Source organism: Myxocyprinus asiaticus, chromosome 6, assembly GCF_019703515.2.
Source record: "Myxocyprinus asiaticus isolate MX2 ecotype Aquarium Trade chromosome 6, UBuf_Myxa_2, whole genome shotgun sequence".
In the NCBI taxonomy this organism is placed as follows: Eukaryota; Metazoa; Chordata; class Actinopteri; order Cypriniformes; family Catostomidae; genus Myxocyprinus; species Myxocyprinus asiaticus.
In genome coordinates, this window is record NC_059349.1 from 36,983,809 (window position 1) to 37,002,336 (window position 18,528).

Below are 18,528 nucleotides of genomic sequence, written 5' to 3' on the forward strand. Positions count from 1 at the left end.
ACTGAACGAAGGAGGTTGAACGGCTGGCTCACTGGTGCAGTCAAAACAACCTGGAACTGAACACGCTCAAAACAGTGGAGATGATTGTGGACTTTAGGAGGAACACCCCAACACTGACCCCACTCACCATTCTGAACAGCACTGTGGCAGCAGTGGAGTCATTCAGATTCCTGTGCACTACCATCTCACAGGACCTGAAGTGGGAGACCCACGTTAACTCCATTGTGAAAAAGGCCCAGCAGAGGTTGTACTTCCTTCACCAGCTGAGGAAGTTCAACCTGCCACAGGCGCTGCTGATACAGCTCTACTCAGCAGTCATTGAGTCTGTCCTTTGCACTTCAGTAACTGTCTGGTTTGGTGCAGCTATGAAATCGGACATCTGAAGACTTCAAAGGACCGCTCAGACTGCTGAGAGGATTATTGGTTGCCCCCTGCCCCTCCTTCAAAAACTATACACTTCCAGAGTGAGGAAAAAGGCTGGAAAAATCACTCTGAACCCCACTCACCCAGCCCACTAGCTTTGTGAACTGTTGCCTTCTGGATGGCGCTACAGAGCACTGAGCACCAGAACCGTCAGGCACAGGAAGTTTTTTTCCCTCAGGCTATCCATCTCATGAACAGTTAAATTGCCCCACTGAGCAATAATTATGTGCAATATACAGCTTAGTCTATTTATATTTATCCAACATACAGTACCTCTTCTGCCATGCATTCCTTTGCATCTGTATATAACAGATTTGTATAATGTACATATATATATATATATATATATATATATATATATATATATATATATATATATATTTGTCTTATATACTTCAAGCTAATTCTGATATGGGATTGTAGTTCATACCCTTATGAAAGACGGTGAGTACACAGTCTTGCACCTTTATCTTTTTGTCCAATTTTCAAATACTTATTTGCTTTAAAGTTTGTAATGTTGCGATTCACCTCGGAGATGGTTGGTTTGGCTCATGTCTTAGAACTCCTTTATGAAGGATTTTATGAAAAGCCTATGGAAAAATTGAATGGGAAAATTACTTCCGGTACCCAGACGGCTGTTAGGACTGTTATTTTGACATTACATAATACGGAAGTAAGAATCCTTCTAGAAACAGCGCTTCGCCGCATGTCATCGTCTCATGAAGCAGCTCACTCAATAGCGGAGTTCACTAAATACTGAGCGGGCTTTTTCTTAAGGGTTCTAAAGGATATACGCAGCGATGGAAATCAATGAACTGGTATAATTGACGGTTTTTTTTTTTTTTTTTTTTTTTTTTTTAATGGTCCATGCATTTGATGCAATAAAAGTATGTATAGCTAGTCTTCCAGCTATTGTCTTCATTGTACTGCGTAAGCCACATGCATTGGGTTAATACATCATATATATATATATATATATATATATATATATATATATATGAGTGAAACTCAGATTTTATTAGCGTATTTTACAGTGTCATTATTAAGCTGCCAAATGAGTGTCAACATTCTCCCTGACCGATCTCACTTGTGTAAATTGAAGATGATGTAGGCTAAGCATGTTGCTGAACTTGATGTCAGATTTCATTTGTCTTCAGATCAGCGGTCTTGAGAATGATTTAAAAGAGGTTACGAGTTTACTGGAGAAATGTGAACGACAGCGTGTGAGAGGCGTGTTAACACAAGAGCAGAAGAAGATAGAGAATGAGCTCACACAGAAACGACAGCAGCAAGCCAAAAAAGACTCTGGGACTGATACAACACTTAAAGGATACACAGTCAAAATTAATAATTATGGTGAGTTCATGCCTCATGTTATGCATGGTCAGTGACCTGCTCCACCAATCAGCAACTTTGCATTTACTTTGTTCAATGAGAGTGCCTTTAATTATATGTTTCATTATATGTTTTTCTGTTAGGATGGGACCAATCTGACAAATTTGTCAAAATCTACATCACACTAAAAGGAGTGCATTCAATTCCAGCTGAAAATGTTGAGGTCAGCTTCACAGAGAGGTATGGTCTCACATATTCAATATCTGTAGAATTTGGTTTGATCTTTGTTGATTTGGTGAATTTTATTGATGTGTCGATTGTTTTGCTAGGATAAAAGTCAGAAAAACATGTTGCTTGCTTATTGTGGTGCTAGTTTGCTTTTGCCCATCATCAGTTTGTACAGTCTTAGCCATGTTTAAAACTCTCAATCTCATCGTTATGGTCAATAATGTACTGTAAAGACTGCTCTTCTGTCTGTACAGAGGTTTCAATCTTCTTGTCAAAGATCTGGATAAAAAGAACCATCAAATGACAGTCAACAACCTTTTATGTCCGATTGTCATAGCGGAGAGCAGTAAAAAGGTTAGTCGCCTCCACATATGTTGATGATATAATTTTATATATAGTTGATAGATAAATCGATTTGTTTTCTGGATAAAATTAGCAGATGGATAAAAAGACTTATTTTGATTTGTTTATAGATTAAAACAGACATGGTCCTGGTCATGTGCAAGAAGAAGGCATCAAAAAAATGGGACTGTTTGACACAAGTAGAAAAACAGGCTAAAGAGAAAGAGTGAGTATAGCACACACACACACACACTTTAATTTTCTATTCATATACAGCTGGATTTTATATGTGATTCTGCAAATGTATTTATAAAAATGTTGTGTTGTGTTCATTTGTGCCAACACCTTTTGTGTTCCTGGTCAAAAATGACCGGCCCACTTAAATTGTTAATAAATATCTAATATTGCATACATTATCCCAAGATGTTGCATTAGATCTTTTTGTCATCATCTTTTTTAGTAATTATGTTCTATATATATATATATATTATATTATATTGATAGAAGGATTCATTGAACTGAGTTTTAAAAGGTAGTAGGGAGCACTCCCTGTAGAAAATAATACATAAATTATGTAATAAATTATTAACCACTTGCTTGATCTAAACAAAATATGTGTAATTTTAAAGCTTAGAATCTGGACATTACTATGCATATAGCTGATCCTACCAATTCTTAAATAATTATTTTTAATTTGCTGACAAATTAGAACTCTCTTTATAATTTATAACAACAATTATATTCATAGTTGGTAAAAACATGAGAAAGCCGTGTTATACATCGTTGGAAAGGTCTCAATAAAGGTCTTAGTAAAATGCAAGGAGCAAATTTGTTTCACTCAGAGGCGAAACTGCAGTGAGTAGGCTATTAGTGTATGAAATTCCCACTGACACACATCAATATAATAAACAGGAGTGTCTTTTTGTCACATTTCTCCTTATTCTTAAAACATACATATAAACAAAGACATACTGTAACTTAAAGCGATTATCCCTATCCCAAGAGGGCTTTGTGTGTTTAAAGTACACCTATTATGGTTTTTAAACATGCCTAATTTTGTTTTAAAGGTCTCATACAATAGATTTACATGCATCCAAGGTCAAAAAACACTTTAATTTGCTCATAATTTAAATTGCAGCATTACCTTTTTTTTCCCAGTGTCAAAAACGACTCCTTCAATGATCCGTTCTAAAGGATTCATTATAAACTCCTCCTTTCAGAAAGCCTAATCTGCTCTGATTGGTCAGATGTCCCAGTCTGTTGTGATTGGTCTACCACTTACAGCGCGTGTCGGAAAGGAAACGCCCACTACCATATCCGAGTTTCAGCTCCATCTGAAAAAAATTCTGTTTTACCTTGCCAACTTGAACCCGAGTCCGACAGTGATACATCGGAAGATCAACCCAAACCACCATCACAAGCACGATGAGAACAGGACATTTCTGAGTGTTACGTTTATATGTAGTTTGACAATAATGTGAGTTAGCCGGTTAGCAGAGGTTAACAGCTAACAGGCTAACAGCGTGCACTGGCTGTACGTGTAAACAGACCAGAGGCGGGTTTTTTGTTACCAAATTACATTGGTTAGTACAGGAATTAAGTCTGGAATTACTAACGACTCGTTTCAGGTGTTCAGAATCGGTTCTTTCTTTATGGAGTCAGTAACTCCATATTTCCTGCACTTTGATTTTTGAAACTTCGCAGACTTTTTTACATTCACAAACAGCTATATAACACACTACATGAAAGATCATATTTGAAAAACCATAATAGGTGCTTTTTTAATACACATCCACATATGTGCTCATCTAAAGGACTGGGATGCTCCTGAACACTTACTATTTTGAAGTCTAATCCATTCATTTCCCATGGCTGGTCATTTTAGACCGGGAATACCACAGATGTAACAAAGTGAAATAAAACCAATAAAATGTTATTAAAATGTGTTTCTAAATAATGTTATAATAAAAAAATGTGTGTTCAGATGCCCTGTGTGAACGAAGTCATGGAATTTTATTCCAACTAGATGAAATAAACTACAGTTTTCAGAAGAAAAGTCAAATGAACACAATATAAGTGTTAATATAATTGTTTGTTTATATATATATATATATATATATATTAACATTGTGGTGCACCTTTAGATGCAACTTCATAATGGGTGAATATCTACACTGGAATTCACTGTACTTGCAAGCCATAGATATGTCTGATTTGTTAGAGTCATTCTTTTGAGGTGATTATTTTCAAAGAATCTGTCAAATGGTTCATAAATTGCTCTGCAGGATTCATTACCAAATCAGTCTGAATCCACTTGATTTTACAAAAAGTTAATAACTGGAAAAGTCATAGGTTTTTGTAGGTTAAAATGTGTGGGAACCCTAATGGTTGTTTATCAGCACTAGTATCATGTTAGTAACTTGTCCAGCTTGATATCATCTGTACATTAACAGTGAAACACATGGATGTCAGTACGGGACATCAGTAATCTGTTCAACATTATACTTAATTTGTGTCCACAACTAATGTTTACATTGTAACTTATCTGTTTTAGTAAACCTAACATGAATGATAATGCTGATCCAAGTGAGGGGCTGATGAGCATGCTGCAGAAGATCTACAGTGAGGGAGATGATGAGATGAAGCGCACTATCAATAAGGCGTGGTGTGAGTCTCAGGAGAAGAAGGCCAAAGGAGATGATTTTGACCTCTGAGTCCACTCTTTCATCTTTTACATTGAACCACCCATGCTGTGTCATTCCAGTTTATTAGAATTATTTTATGCTTTTTTGTAATGTATTCCAGTTGGACTTGGCTGTTAATGAAAGATAAGTGTTTCCATTCCTGCTGTCATTTGTACAGGTTTAATTTTGAGGTTTAATATGCTGCATTTGTATGCAAGTTGACAAAGTGTTTCTTGATTTTTGCAAACAATCATATCCTTGCACTTCTGTTTACCTTGACAGTGGAACATGCATTGATATTATTCCAGATTTTTTTTTTTTTATGTGCCTAATGATCCATGTTTATATAATTACATTTTGCTGACTTGCATGGTTGTGTTGTGGGATTGCAGAACATATCTGGTGCATAACTGATCACGCCGGGAACACACATTATCTAAACTGTGTGAAATAAACTCTGCACACAAAGAAAATCAGTGTTGATTGTTATTATTTTAATATGGTAACGACTCGCAGAAAAAAAAACAGCCTTTGTTAGATGACATAGTGAGCCTTATTCATGAAGAACGAGTTTATAGTTTAAATTAACGTAAATGGACGCATTCGATTAAAAAGGACAATTTACGCAAGAATGCATGTATTTATTATTGCTGATGTTTCAGAATTATTGCCCAGTGTGCGTATACGGCTTGCCCACAAGGGGGCGCTAAAGACCACTAGTTTTTCCAGTTCAATTCTGTACAGACGTTCAACACTGACGTCATTTCGACACCTTCAATCCTCATGATGTAAATCCAGAGTAGATTAAATCTAGAATTGTTAATTTCACTCTGAATAATACAGTATCTTATATAATAAAGTGTTACATTAAATTCTACAACAGTCGTGTCGTATCTGTATTTTGTTTCGCGTAGTGTATTATTTATGTAGGTCTGCATAGTGAAAACGTATATGAACCTTCAAGCAGAATTGCATAACTTTACACTTGGGCCATAGTAAATGGTGTAACGCCAAATTCAGAATGCTAAAAAAAAAAAAATCATTCACATATTAAAATTATTTAAAGCATATATTCCATGATAAAAACCCTAAACACATAAGAAAGAAATACAGTTATTGATCGAGTCAGCCGAAGGCCCATAATCGTGTCAACCGTGATTGAATGATGTATTCGTTTAAAAGAGATTACGAGTTTACTGGAGATTTCTGAACGACAGCGTGTGTGAGACGTGTTAACTCAAGAGCAGAAGAAGATGGAGTTTTCATTCACTTTTCTACAGCGCTTTCAGATGCGTCGCTATGATCTTTGATTGAGTTTTAACCAGCCAACCACTTTCGTTTTTTCCAGCCGTCCCCGCCCATCGTCCCGCCTATGCCCAATGACGTCACTAATAGTTTATATACTGCAGCGTCTGAGCATGTTAGCTCATATGACTAAAGAACGTCGCTGACTGACATTTGGACTTGACATAAGGAGTTTATTCTAGGGCGAAGGATCTCTATTAATGAATGGATCCTGCCTGTTTTTCCACCGCGCAGCGTCTTTCCTGTAAAATGATGAATACGGATTTGATCAAACCGTCCCTGGACCGTCCTCAGGCGGCTCAACCGCCAGCCAAACCGAACCGGAGTAAATCTGAACACGTTAAGACGGAGCTCGCGCAGGTGGTGGTTGACGCCAAGACTGGGAGGTCGTACTGTAAAGGAAAGCTTTTGGGAAAGGTACCGCTCGTTTATATTAACACTTCTAATCGGAACTGATCTTTTCAGAAGGACTTTGTCATTTTAAATGTTAATTAGTTAGGATTCGGTCACTGCATGCTTTTTAAATCACGTTCCTTGATGTCCTCAAACGTGAACAGTGTGCTCTCGTGCTTGTCTCGTGCATACTCGTATGGGTTCCTTTTGGTATTGTGTGATGAATGGATGCACCAGAGCCACTGGACCGCAACCCGACCTGTCTGTGTTCTCGAATATACCTACTGGGTTTTCTTGCGATGAATCCTATGTTTGTTTCAAACATGGAGCCAGTTTCATATCATTTCTGCATTGACCGTCTTGGAGTTTGGGATTGAATTGATTTGTGTTTTTAATAGACTAATACAAGTTCCCGTTTTAAATTATTTTGTGATTTGATGCTATGAAAAGATGAATGAGTGAATGGCAGCAATGCTGCATTGCTCATGGTCAACGTAGCCAATGAACCCTCTGTCTCAGTTCCCATCTCGTGTATACAAAACTAGGCTCTCATTTTAATGAGACCAACCAATTATTAAAAGTCTCACTGTTCAAAGCCCATATTTCAAAGTGCATTATTTTTTGATGCTGTAAGGAGGGGTTGGTCGAGTGGGAAATAAATACGTCATTCCTTTGTACATGTGCTGGAACATTTTGGCTGTCTAAAAACCTAGACCTTATTTCTGTCGACATTATAGACCTTTTTACACACACTGACGCACCTAAAATGCCCAAAGATGCTGTTTCGTAGGCAGTTATTGAAACCTCCTTGTTCCTCCAGTTTAGAGACTGTTGCGCAGACACCTGCAGCCCAACATTTTGTGATCTTCACATTGAGATGTTACTGCAGCATTTTGTCTTGTTGACTGTTTAATTTTAATAACACTTGATTTTGCCTTTTAGGGTGGTTTTGCACGATGCTATGAAATGACAGATCTGGCCAACAACAAGATGTATGCAGTCAAGGTTATTCCTCAGAGCAGAGTCTCAAAGCCTCACCAGAAAGACAAGGTAAATGCATAATGGCAGAGTTCACCTACAAGTACATGTAGATGTCACCGGATCATGGTCACGTTTGTAGCTGCATCTCTAACATTTTCTCCATTCATTGTCCCGCAGATCATTAATGAAATAGAGCTTCACAAAAGCCTCCAACACAAGCATGTGGTGAAGTTCTCTCATCATTTCGAAGACCAAGACAACATTTACATCTTCCTGGAACTTTGCAGCAGAAAGGTGAGTTGCTTTTCTGAGATTTGAGCTCACTCTCATATTCCCTGTGGTGAACAATAGGCACTGAATCTAATCCTGTGCTTAATAATTACAGTCTTTAGCACACATTTGGAAAGCAAGACATACGTTGACAGACCCTGAAGTCCGTTACTACCTCAGACAGATCATATCCGCACTTAAATACCTCCACAACAAAGGCATCCTCCACAGAGACCTCAAATTAGGTACGTTTTGTTAGTTCATCCTAATGTAAAATCTGCCATTTTGTGACATCCATTAAATTCAGATTGTTTCATCTTAAAATGCTGACATCATGGCTGTTTGTTTTTGCAGGAAATTTTTTCGTGAATGAGAACATGGAGTTGAGATTAGGAGATTTTGGGCTGGCAGCGAAGTTGGAGACAGTTGAGCAAAGGAAGAAGTGAGTTTGCCTGCCTTCATCATCAGTAACCTTCAGAGCAATTCAACTAAAGAGCAAATCCATGTGCTAACATAAAATATTATTCCATAGAACCATCTGTGGAACCCCAAACTACCTGGCACCAGAAGTCTTAAACAGACAAGGACATGGGACGGAGTCAGATGTTTGGTCGCTGGGTTGCGTAATGTAAGTCGGTCTTATCAAAATGCAATGATATCGCTACTGGTTTATGGTTGTTAATTTGCTTTTTATATTATGGAAAGCCCATAATGAAAACTTGATTTATGATGCTTCAGATCTGGTGGTAGGTAGTCTTGACGACAAGCTTTTGTTTTGTGTAATTAGGTACACACTCCTATGTGGAAATCCACCTTTTGAAACCTTAGACTTGAAAGAGACCTACAAATGTATTAAGGAAGTGAAATACAGCCTTCCTCCATCCCTCACTCCGGCCGCACAGAAGCTGATCTCTGCAGTCCTACAGAAAAAACCGGCGGACCGCCTTACTCTGGACCAGATACTGGCCCATGAGTATTTCACAAAGGTTGGTGTCATTTAATATTAAAGGAAACACTTAGACCAAGTCTTTCATCAGCTTTCAAAGCATTTACACAGTGGCCTTAAATAAGCTGATCTTAAAGGTTTACTTTGTTCTTGGCCAGTTGCTTATTTCATTTCTGCAATCTTCAAATCTTTTTTTTTTTTTTTTTTTTTTTTTTTTCCCACAATCCACCTACTCCTTCCCCTCTCAGAGCTTCACCCCAGAAAAACTTCCCCCAAGCAGCTGCGTGATGGTGCCTGAGCTGAATCCACCTAGTCCTGCCAAGAAGTTCTTCACCAAGGTGGCCAAGAGCCTCTTTGGCAAGAAAAAATCCAAAAGTATTTACTTACTTGACACCCTGCTGTCTATTTAAAACATTTGCAGTCAAATTTATATTTCTCAAGAATCCCATTAATAATTCAAAATGTCATTTCAGCTGGTGAGAAGACTCCTTGTGAGGAGAAAGATGACATTTCAAAACTGGTGTCGGGCATGGTGAAGCACTCCATTGGTCGGCAGATGAGCTACAAGACAATGGGAGTGAATGAGGTAATCTTGCGTTTTGTTAAGTGGTGTCCACTCTGTAGTGGTGTGTATTAATAGAACCGCTGCACTGACTCTGAACTTCTGCTCAGTGGCTGACTCAAGAGTTGTCGTAGAAAGCCATGTCTGCTGTTGCAGCATGGCTAAAGTTGGCTCAGAGGGGACGTGTTGTGGAAGCTGCTGTAGATACAGTGCAATAGTCTAGCTATTGTGCTGAATGTCTTAGATTAACTCTGTCAGTACTGACCAAAAGCAAACCCATGTAGTCTGTGGGGAGTTCCTAATTGATCAAAATCACAAATAGAGCTTCAGTTTAGCCTGATTATCCACAGCACATACTGAAATGCTTAATTCTCAGTCCAAGGAGGTAATTTATGATTGGAAAAACAAGTTATTTTTATTGGCTTCAAGAGAATTTTAATTATATTGTATAGTCTTAGTAGAGTTAGTTTGTGTTGAAGAGCTTTTCAAATGCCTACATTTCCTTTTCTTTGTTGTTAATGTGATCCTTCCCCTCTTGATTTTCAGGCCACTTCACCCACAGTTCAGCTGGCAAGCTCTGGACCTCTGGACACCCCAGCAGAGGAGGAGTCCAGGAAGTCTGCGTCACGTTCCTTCAAAGGCACCGTCGCCAGTAGCACTGATGGTAAGGGACCATTGAAGTTAATTTGCCTAGACCTGCAACAGAAAATTATTTGCATGTGTATGTGTGCTGCGTATTTTATTTTGGGCTCAAACCCCAGGCATTAAGAGGCCACCATTTAAGTTTCTCTAAAAACATCTTGACTTTATAAATGTATTTTTGAAAGAGTTTAGGCACAAGTTGACTTGACATTTTTACCCATCATATATTTTTTGTGTGGCGCCTTGGTCTTCATTTGCTGCACTTTAAGTCTTAAAATCTTAGTTTATTCTTTTTGCTTTTTCCTCAGCTTGTGAAGACATCCCTGCCCCTGCTGCTGTAGCGGAGTCTGCCATGAAGGTTCTCAACAGCTGCTTGTCTTCCATGCCAGCAGGTTTGTTCCCACACTCTGCTCACAGTCACACTGGTGAAAAGGCACTTTTTTTTTTTTTTTTTTTCCAAATTGGTTTACTCTGTAGCCATTGACTCTACTTATTCAAATATTTTCCTTTCCTCTTCAGCCTCTAGAAACCCACCCTGCCTTTCTAAACCAAAGCCCTTCATCTGGGTAACCAAGTGGGTGGATTACTCCAACAAGTATGGCTTTGGCTACCAACTATCCAATCAAAATGTTGGTGTACTCTTCAATGAAGGCACTCATCTGAGCTTGTGTAACCAGCAAAGGTTAGAAGGCTTGCTTTTTTTCTCCTCTTTTTAATGAGCCTCTAAATGCTTTTGGCATTTGTCAGAAAAAGCCTTTGGACTGAGATCTGATTGACCCACATAGAGAGATTTACCATTTACAGAGTCTCAAAATAACTATGGTGGTCAGTCTTTGAACATTTGTATTAAGTAGCTTTTCTTCATCTGTGAAATTCTAGTGATCTGTGTATTCTAATTCTCCTATGCTTCTATTCTTCCAAAGGACTATACGGTACTGTCTGACAAACAACAAACACTTTACGTTCCCTGCTGATGCTTTACCAGAGAAGCTCCAGAATCAAAAACACATAGTGGATTTGATGGCTAACTACATGGAGCAGAACCTGATGGAGGTAAGTGATCAAGTCCAGAACTTAACTGGTACAGATATTCTTGGCCTTCAAATCCATTCATTTTAAACAAAGCAACTCAAAGCTAAACTAAAGTTGTTTTTCTTCTCAAGGGTGGAGATGTCAACAGTGAGGACCAGCCACCTCCAAGGTCTTCCCCATTACTGCTGCAGTGGATTAAAACTGACCACGCCTTAGTCATGCTCTTTGACAACAGAACCCTACAGGTAAGGTCCTGATCTCCCAGGAATGACAAATGAAACATTGACAATTTTGTGGTTATGACCATTTGGTTTGGATGGCTTGGTCATTGTCTATTCTTAATATTTTCTTTAATCTCTTGCCATGACAGGTCAATTTTTACACCGATCACACAAAGATAATCCTTAGCAAGTCCTCTGAGCACTCATACCTGCTGACTTACATTAGCAAGGACCGTGTCTCTTACTCCTACCCTCTGAGTGTGCTTTCCGAATGTGGCTGCTCTTCAGAACTACGGCAGCGCCTACATTATGTGGTACAGCTTCTACAGCACTACACCAACGCATAAAAACTCTTCAAACCCGCGGAACCACCGTTCCGCTTTGTATTACGACTTGCTGCTTACTGCTTCTGTTTTGGAAGCAATAAAAAAGGACTAAAGACAAAGAAATCAGGGGTAGCTTCCACGTTGCCACGAAGATCTCCTGTCCTTGGCCATTGGCTGGCCTCTTTGAACTATGGTGCACTGTTTTTGTTTTCTTCATTTTGCAACTCAGCCTACACCAACAGTATCACTACGAGCTTGACTCACAGTGTGCACAACCAAAATTTGAGCCTGTTTTTTAGCTGGACTGAAGTGCAGATGGCTCACGGGGTTCTTAATTGACTAGCTTGTCTCGCAGTGTTCAAAACACTGTGCAAGATGGTCTTTGCTTTTTATGCTTGATCACTTGGAATATTTTTTTTTTTTTTTTTTTTTTTTTTTATATAAAGACATTTTATTTCACGAAGTAGTACACATCCAACATGAAGAGCTATAAAACACCAAAAGGTTATTCTTTTTAAGAGATTAGTTTTAAAGATGGCAGAGGTGAATGGCTGAGGATGGCTGTTGAACAAACTGTAATTCATAAAGGAGCAGTTGGGTGGGAGTGACTAAAGTGCCTTGCTGATGGATTCCTCTGTGCAATAATGGCCTTCTGCATCTCAAGCTGAAGTCACAAAGGGAATGAAGATGGGCTTTACATACAGTCTTCATATCGGTTTCAATTTGGTTTTCCAAGTGATTAGACAGGAGTGGGGGAATAAACACTACAAATACACACCTGATAAGCTTTTTGCTCTTAAAAGGTATTATATCCTTAATGTCTGTACTTGAGAAAAAAAGACTATGTATTCAGTGTGCCTCCAGCTTTGTTTACTTTACATGCTCCACCGTAACAAATGTCCTCAAAACTGTGACTCTGGCTGTAAGTGTTAAGTGTACACAATGCCAACATTGTGAAAGCCATTATCCTCTCAGACAAATCCTAACTAGTATAATTATAATTCATTGTGGCATATGTTCTATTTATTTTTTTTTTAATTTATTAATGTAACAATTGTATGGTGTCAACACTGGGAAATGTTCAGAATGATCACTTTATGTATTTGGAGAGTGGGGGGGAATAAAGTTTATTGAAAAATGTAAATCTGTGTGCCCCATTTTAAATTTAAAACCTTCATTTGTTTACATTTTAAAGGTATAAAGTAAATGAGAAAGAGGTCCCAGAGTTGTGGAAACCCTGGAAATGACAATTGCAATGGGAGGCAAATTAAAATTGTGTGGTTTCTAGGCCTGGGAAAGTCATGGAATTTTCTATGTTTTTGTAGTTATCAGCTTTTTCAAAATCATTCTAAAGTAATCATGAGTGACTTGGAAAGTCATGGAAAAAAATCAGAGACATTGAAATTTGAAAAGTGAATATAATTTTTTTTTCTAGTGATCTGCTCTTTACAAAGTATACTGTATACACAGTTCTGGGTAGATTGCTTCTGAATTGTAACTTGTAACAGTACCACATTACTTAAACTGTAGTCAGTAATGTAATCTCTTGGATCACATTTTTAAAGCAATCTAATCTGAATGCTTTTGAATTACTAACCTGATTTTTGTTGCATTTTAGTCTAAGTGTGTACCATTTAGACATGTAGTTGCTTAAATGTATAAAAAATAAAGCTTAATGGATCAAAATATAGATAAATAGGCACTTAAAATGTTCTCACTTTGATTTTGGCATAACAAACAGCATCCATGTGTGGTAACCGATCAGATCAGTTATCTGTGAATAAACATCTCAGAATTTGTCACAAAAGCGAATTACTGTAAATGTATTTATTTCAAAACATAACCGCATCCGCACAATCCAATATTGGTCGACCTCTAATTTGCAGAGGATTTTAAACTTGCAGATACTCTGTTATGCTGATAAGGTGGGAAGGCTGTGTTGAATGTGTGCCTCAGCCTGTTTAAGTAAAATAATATGTGATAAATTATTTTGAGTTTGTGTTGGTTGTGGTATGGACATGCAATTTTATTTTTATTTGTTCAGGACTGAAAAAAGATCTTAAAGTCTTAAATTTGACTTTAAAAACTCTGCAGCAACCCTGAATTATGGCTGATGGCTAGTATCAGGTCTGTGTGTGCAATTCCACTCCATTCGAAAACACTTAAAGACTTAATAAACATTTATCAGCTGTATGCAAAAAAATTGAAAAAAGAAGAATTAGAGCGATCAATAAATTAATATGTAATCTATTAAAAAAAGTAACTAATCTAAATGTGAGTATATTAAAATGTAATTTAATTTAATTGAGTACTTGATTTTTGTAATCTGATTACATAATCCAGATTACATGTAATTCACTACTACCAGCACTGTGTGTATATATATATATATATATATATACTGTCTAGAAAGCTTTTTGTGTGCAATCTTTATAAAAAAATTTTTTAAATGAATATCCAGTTATCATGAACAACTGTAAAAATCATAGAAAATCATTGTTTAAATGTGTTGAAAACCTAATTATGGATTTTGATTGGTGGTTATTAGTACCCTCATTCACAATACACACCATGTACTATAGCCACAGCAAATATTGAGTGGTTTTGGAAAACAGCAGATGTGTAGCTGTCAGTGTTGGAGTTGATCAAGCTACGGCTGGCAATCCTTATTCCTTGTTTACTGCTCTGCCCAACCACTACCTGACACACAAGTTTATAGCGGGGCGGGTTGTCATCTTTCAGCTTACTAAGCACTAGATCTGCCAACATTTGACAGAGCTGGCTACTACTTTCAGGATTGTAGCATATGCCATCCAAATAACTGTCCAATGTAGCCTTTAGGATCTGCTGAGTTCTGCTGGCACTGAAGTGGCTCCCTGGTTCTGGTCCCATTCTGTAGGTGTTCTCCATATAGATCTCCCGGATGGGTTGGTGGAGGTACAGTCCAGAAAAGCTCACTCTGCCTCCCTGCTGCCATCCCCCAAAGGAGAACCGCTTACCAATGGAAACGTGAGAATTGGTCACATTGGGGCTCAGGAAAGATGACTCAGATGAGGGGCCCGTCACACCCCTGAGGTGCAGTGGCCTGTGGTGGGCCTGGTCTTTGGAGCTACGCCGTGTAGAGATAGAGCCCATACGTCGCCTCGTGGGCCCAGAGGCTCCTGGTTCTGTGGCCAGGGAACGATTGAACTGAGCCAATGTTTCCTGAGACAGTGGTAGAGGCTGATTGGCCATACTGATGAAATCTGTAAGGAAACACATCATTCTTGAAATATTTTGATTAATGTAGCCCTGTAATTAAGAACATAATTATTAACATTTTAAGTCTTAAAAGGATAATTCACCCAAAAATAATAATTATCTCATCATTTACTCTCATGCCGTCTCAAACTCGCATGACTTTCTTTCTTCTCCGGAACACAAACAAAGCGATCATATTACTTTAGAAGACATGAATTAAACCACTCGAGTCGTATGGATTACTTTTATGCTGCCTTTATGTCCTTTTTGGAGCTTGAAAATTTTGGATTCTTTTGACTTGCCTTGTACAGACAAAAACACCTCATACATCCTTCAAATATCTTCACTTGTGTTCCACAGAAGAAAGAAGGTCATACAAGTCATATATTTGAGACTGCATGAGGGTGAATAAATGATGAGAGAATTATCTTTTTTGGGTGAACTATCCCTTTTTAGTGTAGTCCTACATTAAATTGATTTAAAATTATTGATATTTACCTGCTTACCTGCAGTTGAAGTTTATCTCAGCAATAAACAGAGAAGATTAAACAAATAACACAAAAATTGTTTTTATGTCTTTTGCACATATTTATACAATGTTTAGTGTATTTGTGTTATTTGTGTATAGTGCATTAAGTGTTCTTTGGTTTTCTGCGTGCCGTTACGTTTTGCACTCTGTAATGTGCATGATGCAAATGTCATCATCGTCACACTTAAGGCAACAGTATACCTGAGTATAAGAAGTGTCAACTTACCTGATGGTTAACTCTGTGATAGAGGTAAGGCAAAATGTTGATACAGTCACAATCAAGTGTGAGACTGATGGCCCTTCCCTATAACACAAACACAGATGTTGACTGTTGCTATCTCAGTGGAACAGGTTTTTGAATTAAATCATGTTCTGGTCCAAAAAAAAATAAATATGTCTACCTCTTATAAAGGTTTATCTGAGTCAGAACAGGATCATAAATTTGGTTAGTCAGACAGTGTGCACATGGAGTGTTACACCTTGTTACCCCACCATGGACTGGGTGTCCAACCACAATCACTTTATAAGATGTATAATATATCGGTAGGTCACAAAGAACCCAAGGGTAGAGATCTGTGAGGGTGACTTAATGTCATGAGTCATGAATATAACATCATGCATACAGTATATCCTCCAGGCACCTGGTTCCTTCAGTAACCTCATCATAAAGGAAAGACTTTGAGGCCCTTGAAGTACAGTATATCTTAAAATACATAAATAGGATATTTGAGGCTGCCCCTTCTCAAAAGACCAGCATTGCTGGTCATCAGCTTGTGTTGTGTTTGGGTGCTGATGCCCCAGCAAAGGATGCTGGTGTGCTAGTGACCCTACCAGGCTTTTAATTTAGCTTAACCAGCTTCATAAGAAAGACCATGCTGGTCAACCAGCTTCACCAACTAGGTTTTGCTGTTGAAAAGCATGGTTATGGTGGTCCACCAGCTAGACCAGTCCAGCAACAAAGCAGCACTAACCAGCATAAACCACAAGGCATGGGAACTGCATGCTGGTTAAGCTCGTCTTTGTAGCAGGAACATTAAAAGGTGTCTGAAGGATCTCCAAAGGCTACCGCTGGTGTGGCTTTCTGAGAAATCTCAAATGGTACCTCAAGGATCTTTACATTTTTACAGTGAAAGCAAATGATAAGATTAAAGTCCTGAATTTCAATGTGTTGCAAGATGATGTGCAGCAAAACAGCCCAAAAATCAGTAATCAATGAAAAAATCAATAACCTTAAGGTTTTTTGTAAAGTAATACAGGTAAAAAACCTTTAATATAATGCTCGGTACTGATCAACCTGCACAGAAAAAGTATTCTTGTTGAAAAAAATAAATAAAAAAATCTGTTAAAGACACACAAAACAAATTGCACATACGTAAGTCATACATAACGTACATAAAAAATGTAATGAATTCCTTTTGCTGAGTTTTTTTTTTTCTTCTCTCATTTTAATAATACTTTATAATAAAAAGGATATAAGCTTAAATTTGAAACAGTTATTTGCCCAGAATTAAAGTAATGGTTTTCGAGACACTGCTTGAACCAAGACCTAGGGTAGTAATGGATTACATGTTATCTTGATTGTGTAATCAGATTAAGGTCTGGAAGTTACATACAATCAAGAACTTGTAATTAGATTAAATAACATTTTAAAATACTCATAATTAGAACAGTTACTTTTTATGGAGAATATGATTTAATATTCATCAGGCAAAGGTAGTAAATTCTTCGAAATGTATTGACTTTGTCTAATTTTTAAATAATTAAACAATTTTATTCAAAATTGCACACACAAACCTTATACTAGCAACCAGCCATAATTACACTGAAAATGAATTCGTTTTAGGTTCGTGTATTGCTTTTGTACTCGGCTTCAAAAATGTACATGAATGAGCTTTTGCTTTTGTTACTTTTATGAATGTTTTATTTTTATTTTGTGACATTGATTCACAAATATAACTGGTCTGATCTGTTATTACACATGGAAAGCGTTTGAAACGCCAATTGCCAGAGCAAGAACATTTTAAATGCCTTTTTTATTTCACTCAGAAACAGACAAATGGCAAGTAAAACACACTCAAAAAATCATAATCAATCTTAATTCGTACATTCTTATCGTCAGCCTCCACGCCATTCACAGCAAGAAAGAACGTGCTAAAATTGTTCCTGAGTCAGATGATATGGTTAGAGAACTTACATAAATCAGTGCCAAGATGATTTTCACTGTATTTTAAAGTTTCTCTGATGAGTACATCCATTTACAAAAGCATCTACACTATTTAGTATATGGCATATGGTAAAAAAAATAAATGTTGTACCAAATATTGTTTTGCTGTAAATTATCTAAACACCCTTAAAACAAGATGCATTTATTTGAGAAGCAAAGTTGCATAAGACAGTAAGATTTGTTTTCAGAGAATATTTCTTTTTTTTTTCTTCTTCTATTTACCCATTGGTATTTTTTTTATTTATTTATTTATTTTTTATTTTTTTTTGTAGCATAAATCTTACAACATTTAGTAAGGTTTATACTTAAAGCAAGAAAAAATTTTTTTTTTGCCAATTGAGTAAGAAAATTCAAAAATCATTATCTTACACAATCTTGTTTTATCTTAAATTAAATTAAGGTAAATACATTTTTACTGGTAAACATAGACAAAAATACAGATTTTTCTTTTACAGTGTATCATCATGATGATGAATAACACCAGATTATTTTCTTACCCATCTAGGAGCTCAATAAAATATAAATACCATTAGTACCAGTTTTCCGATGAGGGAATCTTTCCTCGACTAATGTTGTCACTAAGTGATCCACTCTCACCGTTGCACTGTTCTCTAAGCAAAGGACCCTGGCCCTGTAAATTATTGTCAAAGGGGCTATACGGACAGGCAAACTAAACAACACCCCGCGAGCCAGGCAGTCATTCGCACAGACAGCTGTAGAAGCTGGCTATCTGCCACTAACTTACTTGTAGTCATGGAAACCTTTTATTTTAACCTTCCACTCAAGCCTGATTTGCTTATCAACAAATATGGCTGATGTCCAGTGTAGTCATGGGTAATATAATT

The 18,528-nt window shown here is 37.3% G+C and overlaps 3 protein-coding genes across 7 annotated transcripts; 2 read left to right on the forward strand and 1 right to left on the reverse strand.

Annotated features, from left to right (window-relative positions):
* Window positions 1–1,074: 1,074 nt before the first annotated feature.
* Window positions 1,075–5,485, forward strand: LOC127442233 (calcyclin-binding protein-like). 3 transcript variants are annotated; one of them, XM_051700109.1, is made up of 6 exons: window positions 1,075–1,241; window positions 1,581–1,779; window positions 1,902–1,998; window positions 2,241–2,340; window positions 2,460–2,554; window positions 4,883–5,485. In XM_051700109.1, the coding sequence occupies exons 1-6, from the start codon at window positions 1,224–1,226 to the stop codon at window positions 5,040–5,042; spliced, it is 669 nt and encodes a 222-aa protein (XP_051556069.1). In that variant the 5' UTR covers window positions 1,075–1,223; the 3' UTR covers window positions 5,043–5,485. The 3 variants fall into 3 exon arrangements, with proteins under 3 accessions (XP_051556069.1, XP_051556070.1, XP_051556068.1); XM_051700110.1 differs by lacking the exon at window positions 4,883–5,485 and adding an exon at window positions 3,549–4,854 and having other exon boundaries at window positions 1,191–1,310; XM_051700108.1 differs by having other exon boundaries at window positions 1,204–1,310.
* A 944-nt stretch (window positions 5,486–6,429) lies between these two features.
* LOC127442223 (serine/threonine-protein kinase PLK3-like) lies at window positions 6,430–12,834 on the forward strand. Its single transcript, XM_051700094.1, has 15 exons — window positions 6,430–6,734; window positions 7,653–7,760; window positions 7,869–7,985; window positions 8,077–8,206; window positions 8,316–8,403; window positions 8,494–8,589; window positions 8,749–8,947; window positions 9,156–9,282; window positions 9,381–9,493; window positions 10,016–10,133; window positions 10,420–10,503; window positions 10,631–10,793; window positions 11,035–11,164; window positions 11,275–11,388; window positions 11,514–12,834. The coding sequence occupies exons 1-15, from the start codon at window positions 6,522–6,524 to the stop codon at window positions 11,709–11,711; spliced, it is 1,998 nt and encodes a 665-aa protein (XP_051556054.1). The 5' UTR covers window positions 6,430–6,521; the 3' UTR covers window positions 11,712–12,834.
* A 153-nt stretch (window positions 12,835–12,987) lies between these two features.
* LOC127442229 (dynein light chain Tctex-type 4-like) lies at window positions 12,988–18,305 on the reverse strand. 3 transcript variants are annotated; one of them, XM_051700103.1, is made up of 3 exons: window positions 18,211–18,305; window positions 15,686–15,763; window positions 12,988–14,894 (listed from the first exon to the last, which is right to left on the reverse strand). In XM_051700103.1, the coding sequence occupies exons 1-3, from the start codon at window positions 18,211–18,213 to the stop codon at window positions 14,244–14,246; spliced, it is 732 nt and encodes a 243-aa protein (XP_051556063.1). In that variant the 5' UTR covers window positions 18,214–18,305; the 3' UTR covers window positions 12,988–14,243. The 3 variants fall into 3 exon arrangements, with proteins under 3 accessions (XP_051556063.1, XP_051556064.1, XP_051556065.1); XM_051700104.1 differs by lacking the exons at window positions 15,686–15,763; window positions 18,211–18,305 and adding an exon at window positions 15,429–15,497 and having other exon boundaries at window positions 12,988–14,935; XM_051700105.1 differs by lacking the exons at window positions 15,686–15,763; window positions 18,211–18,305 and adding an exon at window positions 15,437–15,491 and having other exon boundaries at window positions 12,988–14,935.
* Between the last annotated feature and the right edge of the window lie 223 nt (window positions 18,306–18,528).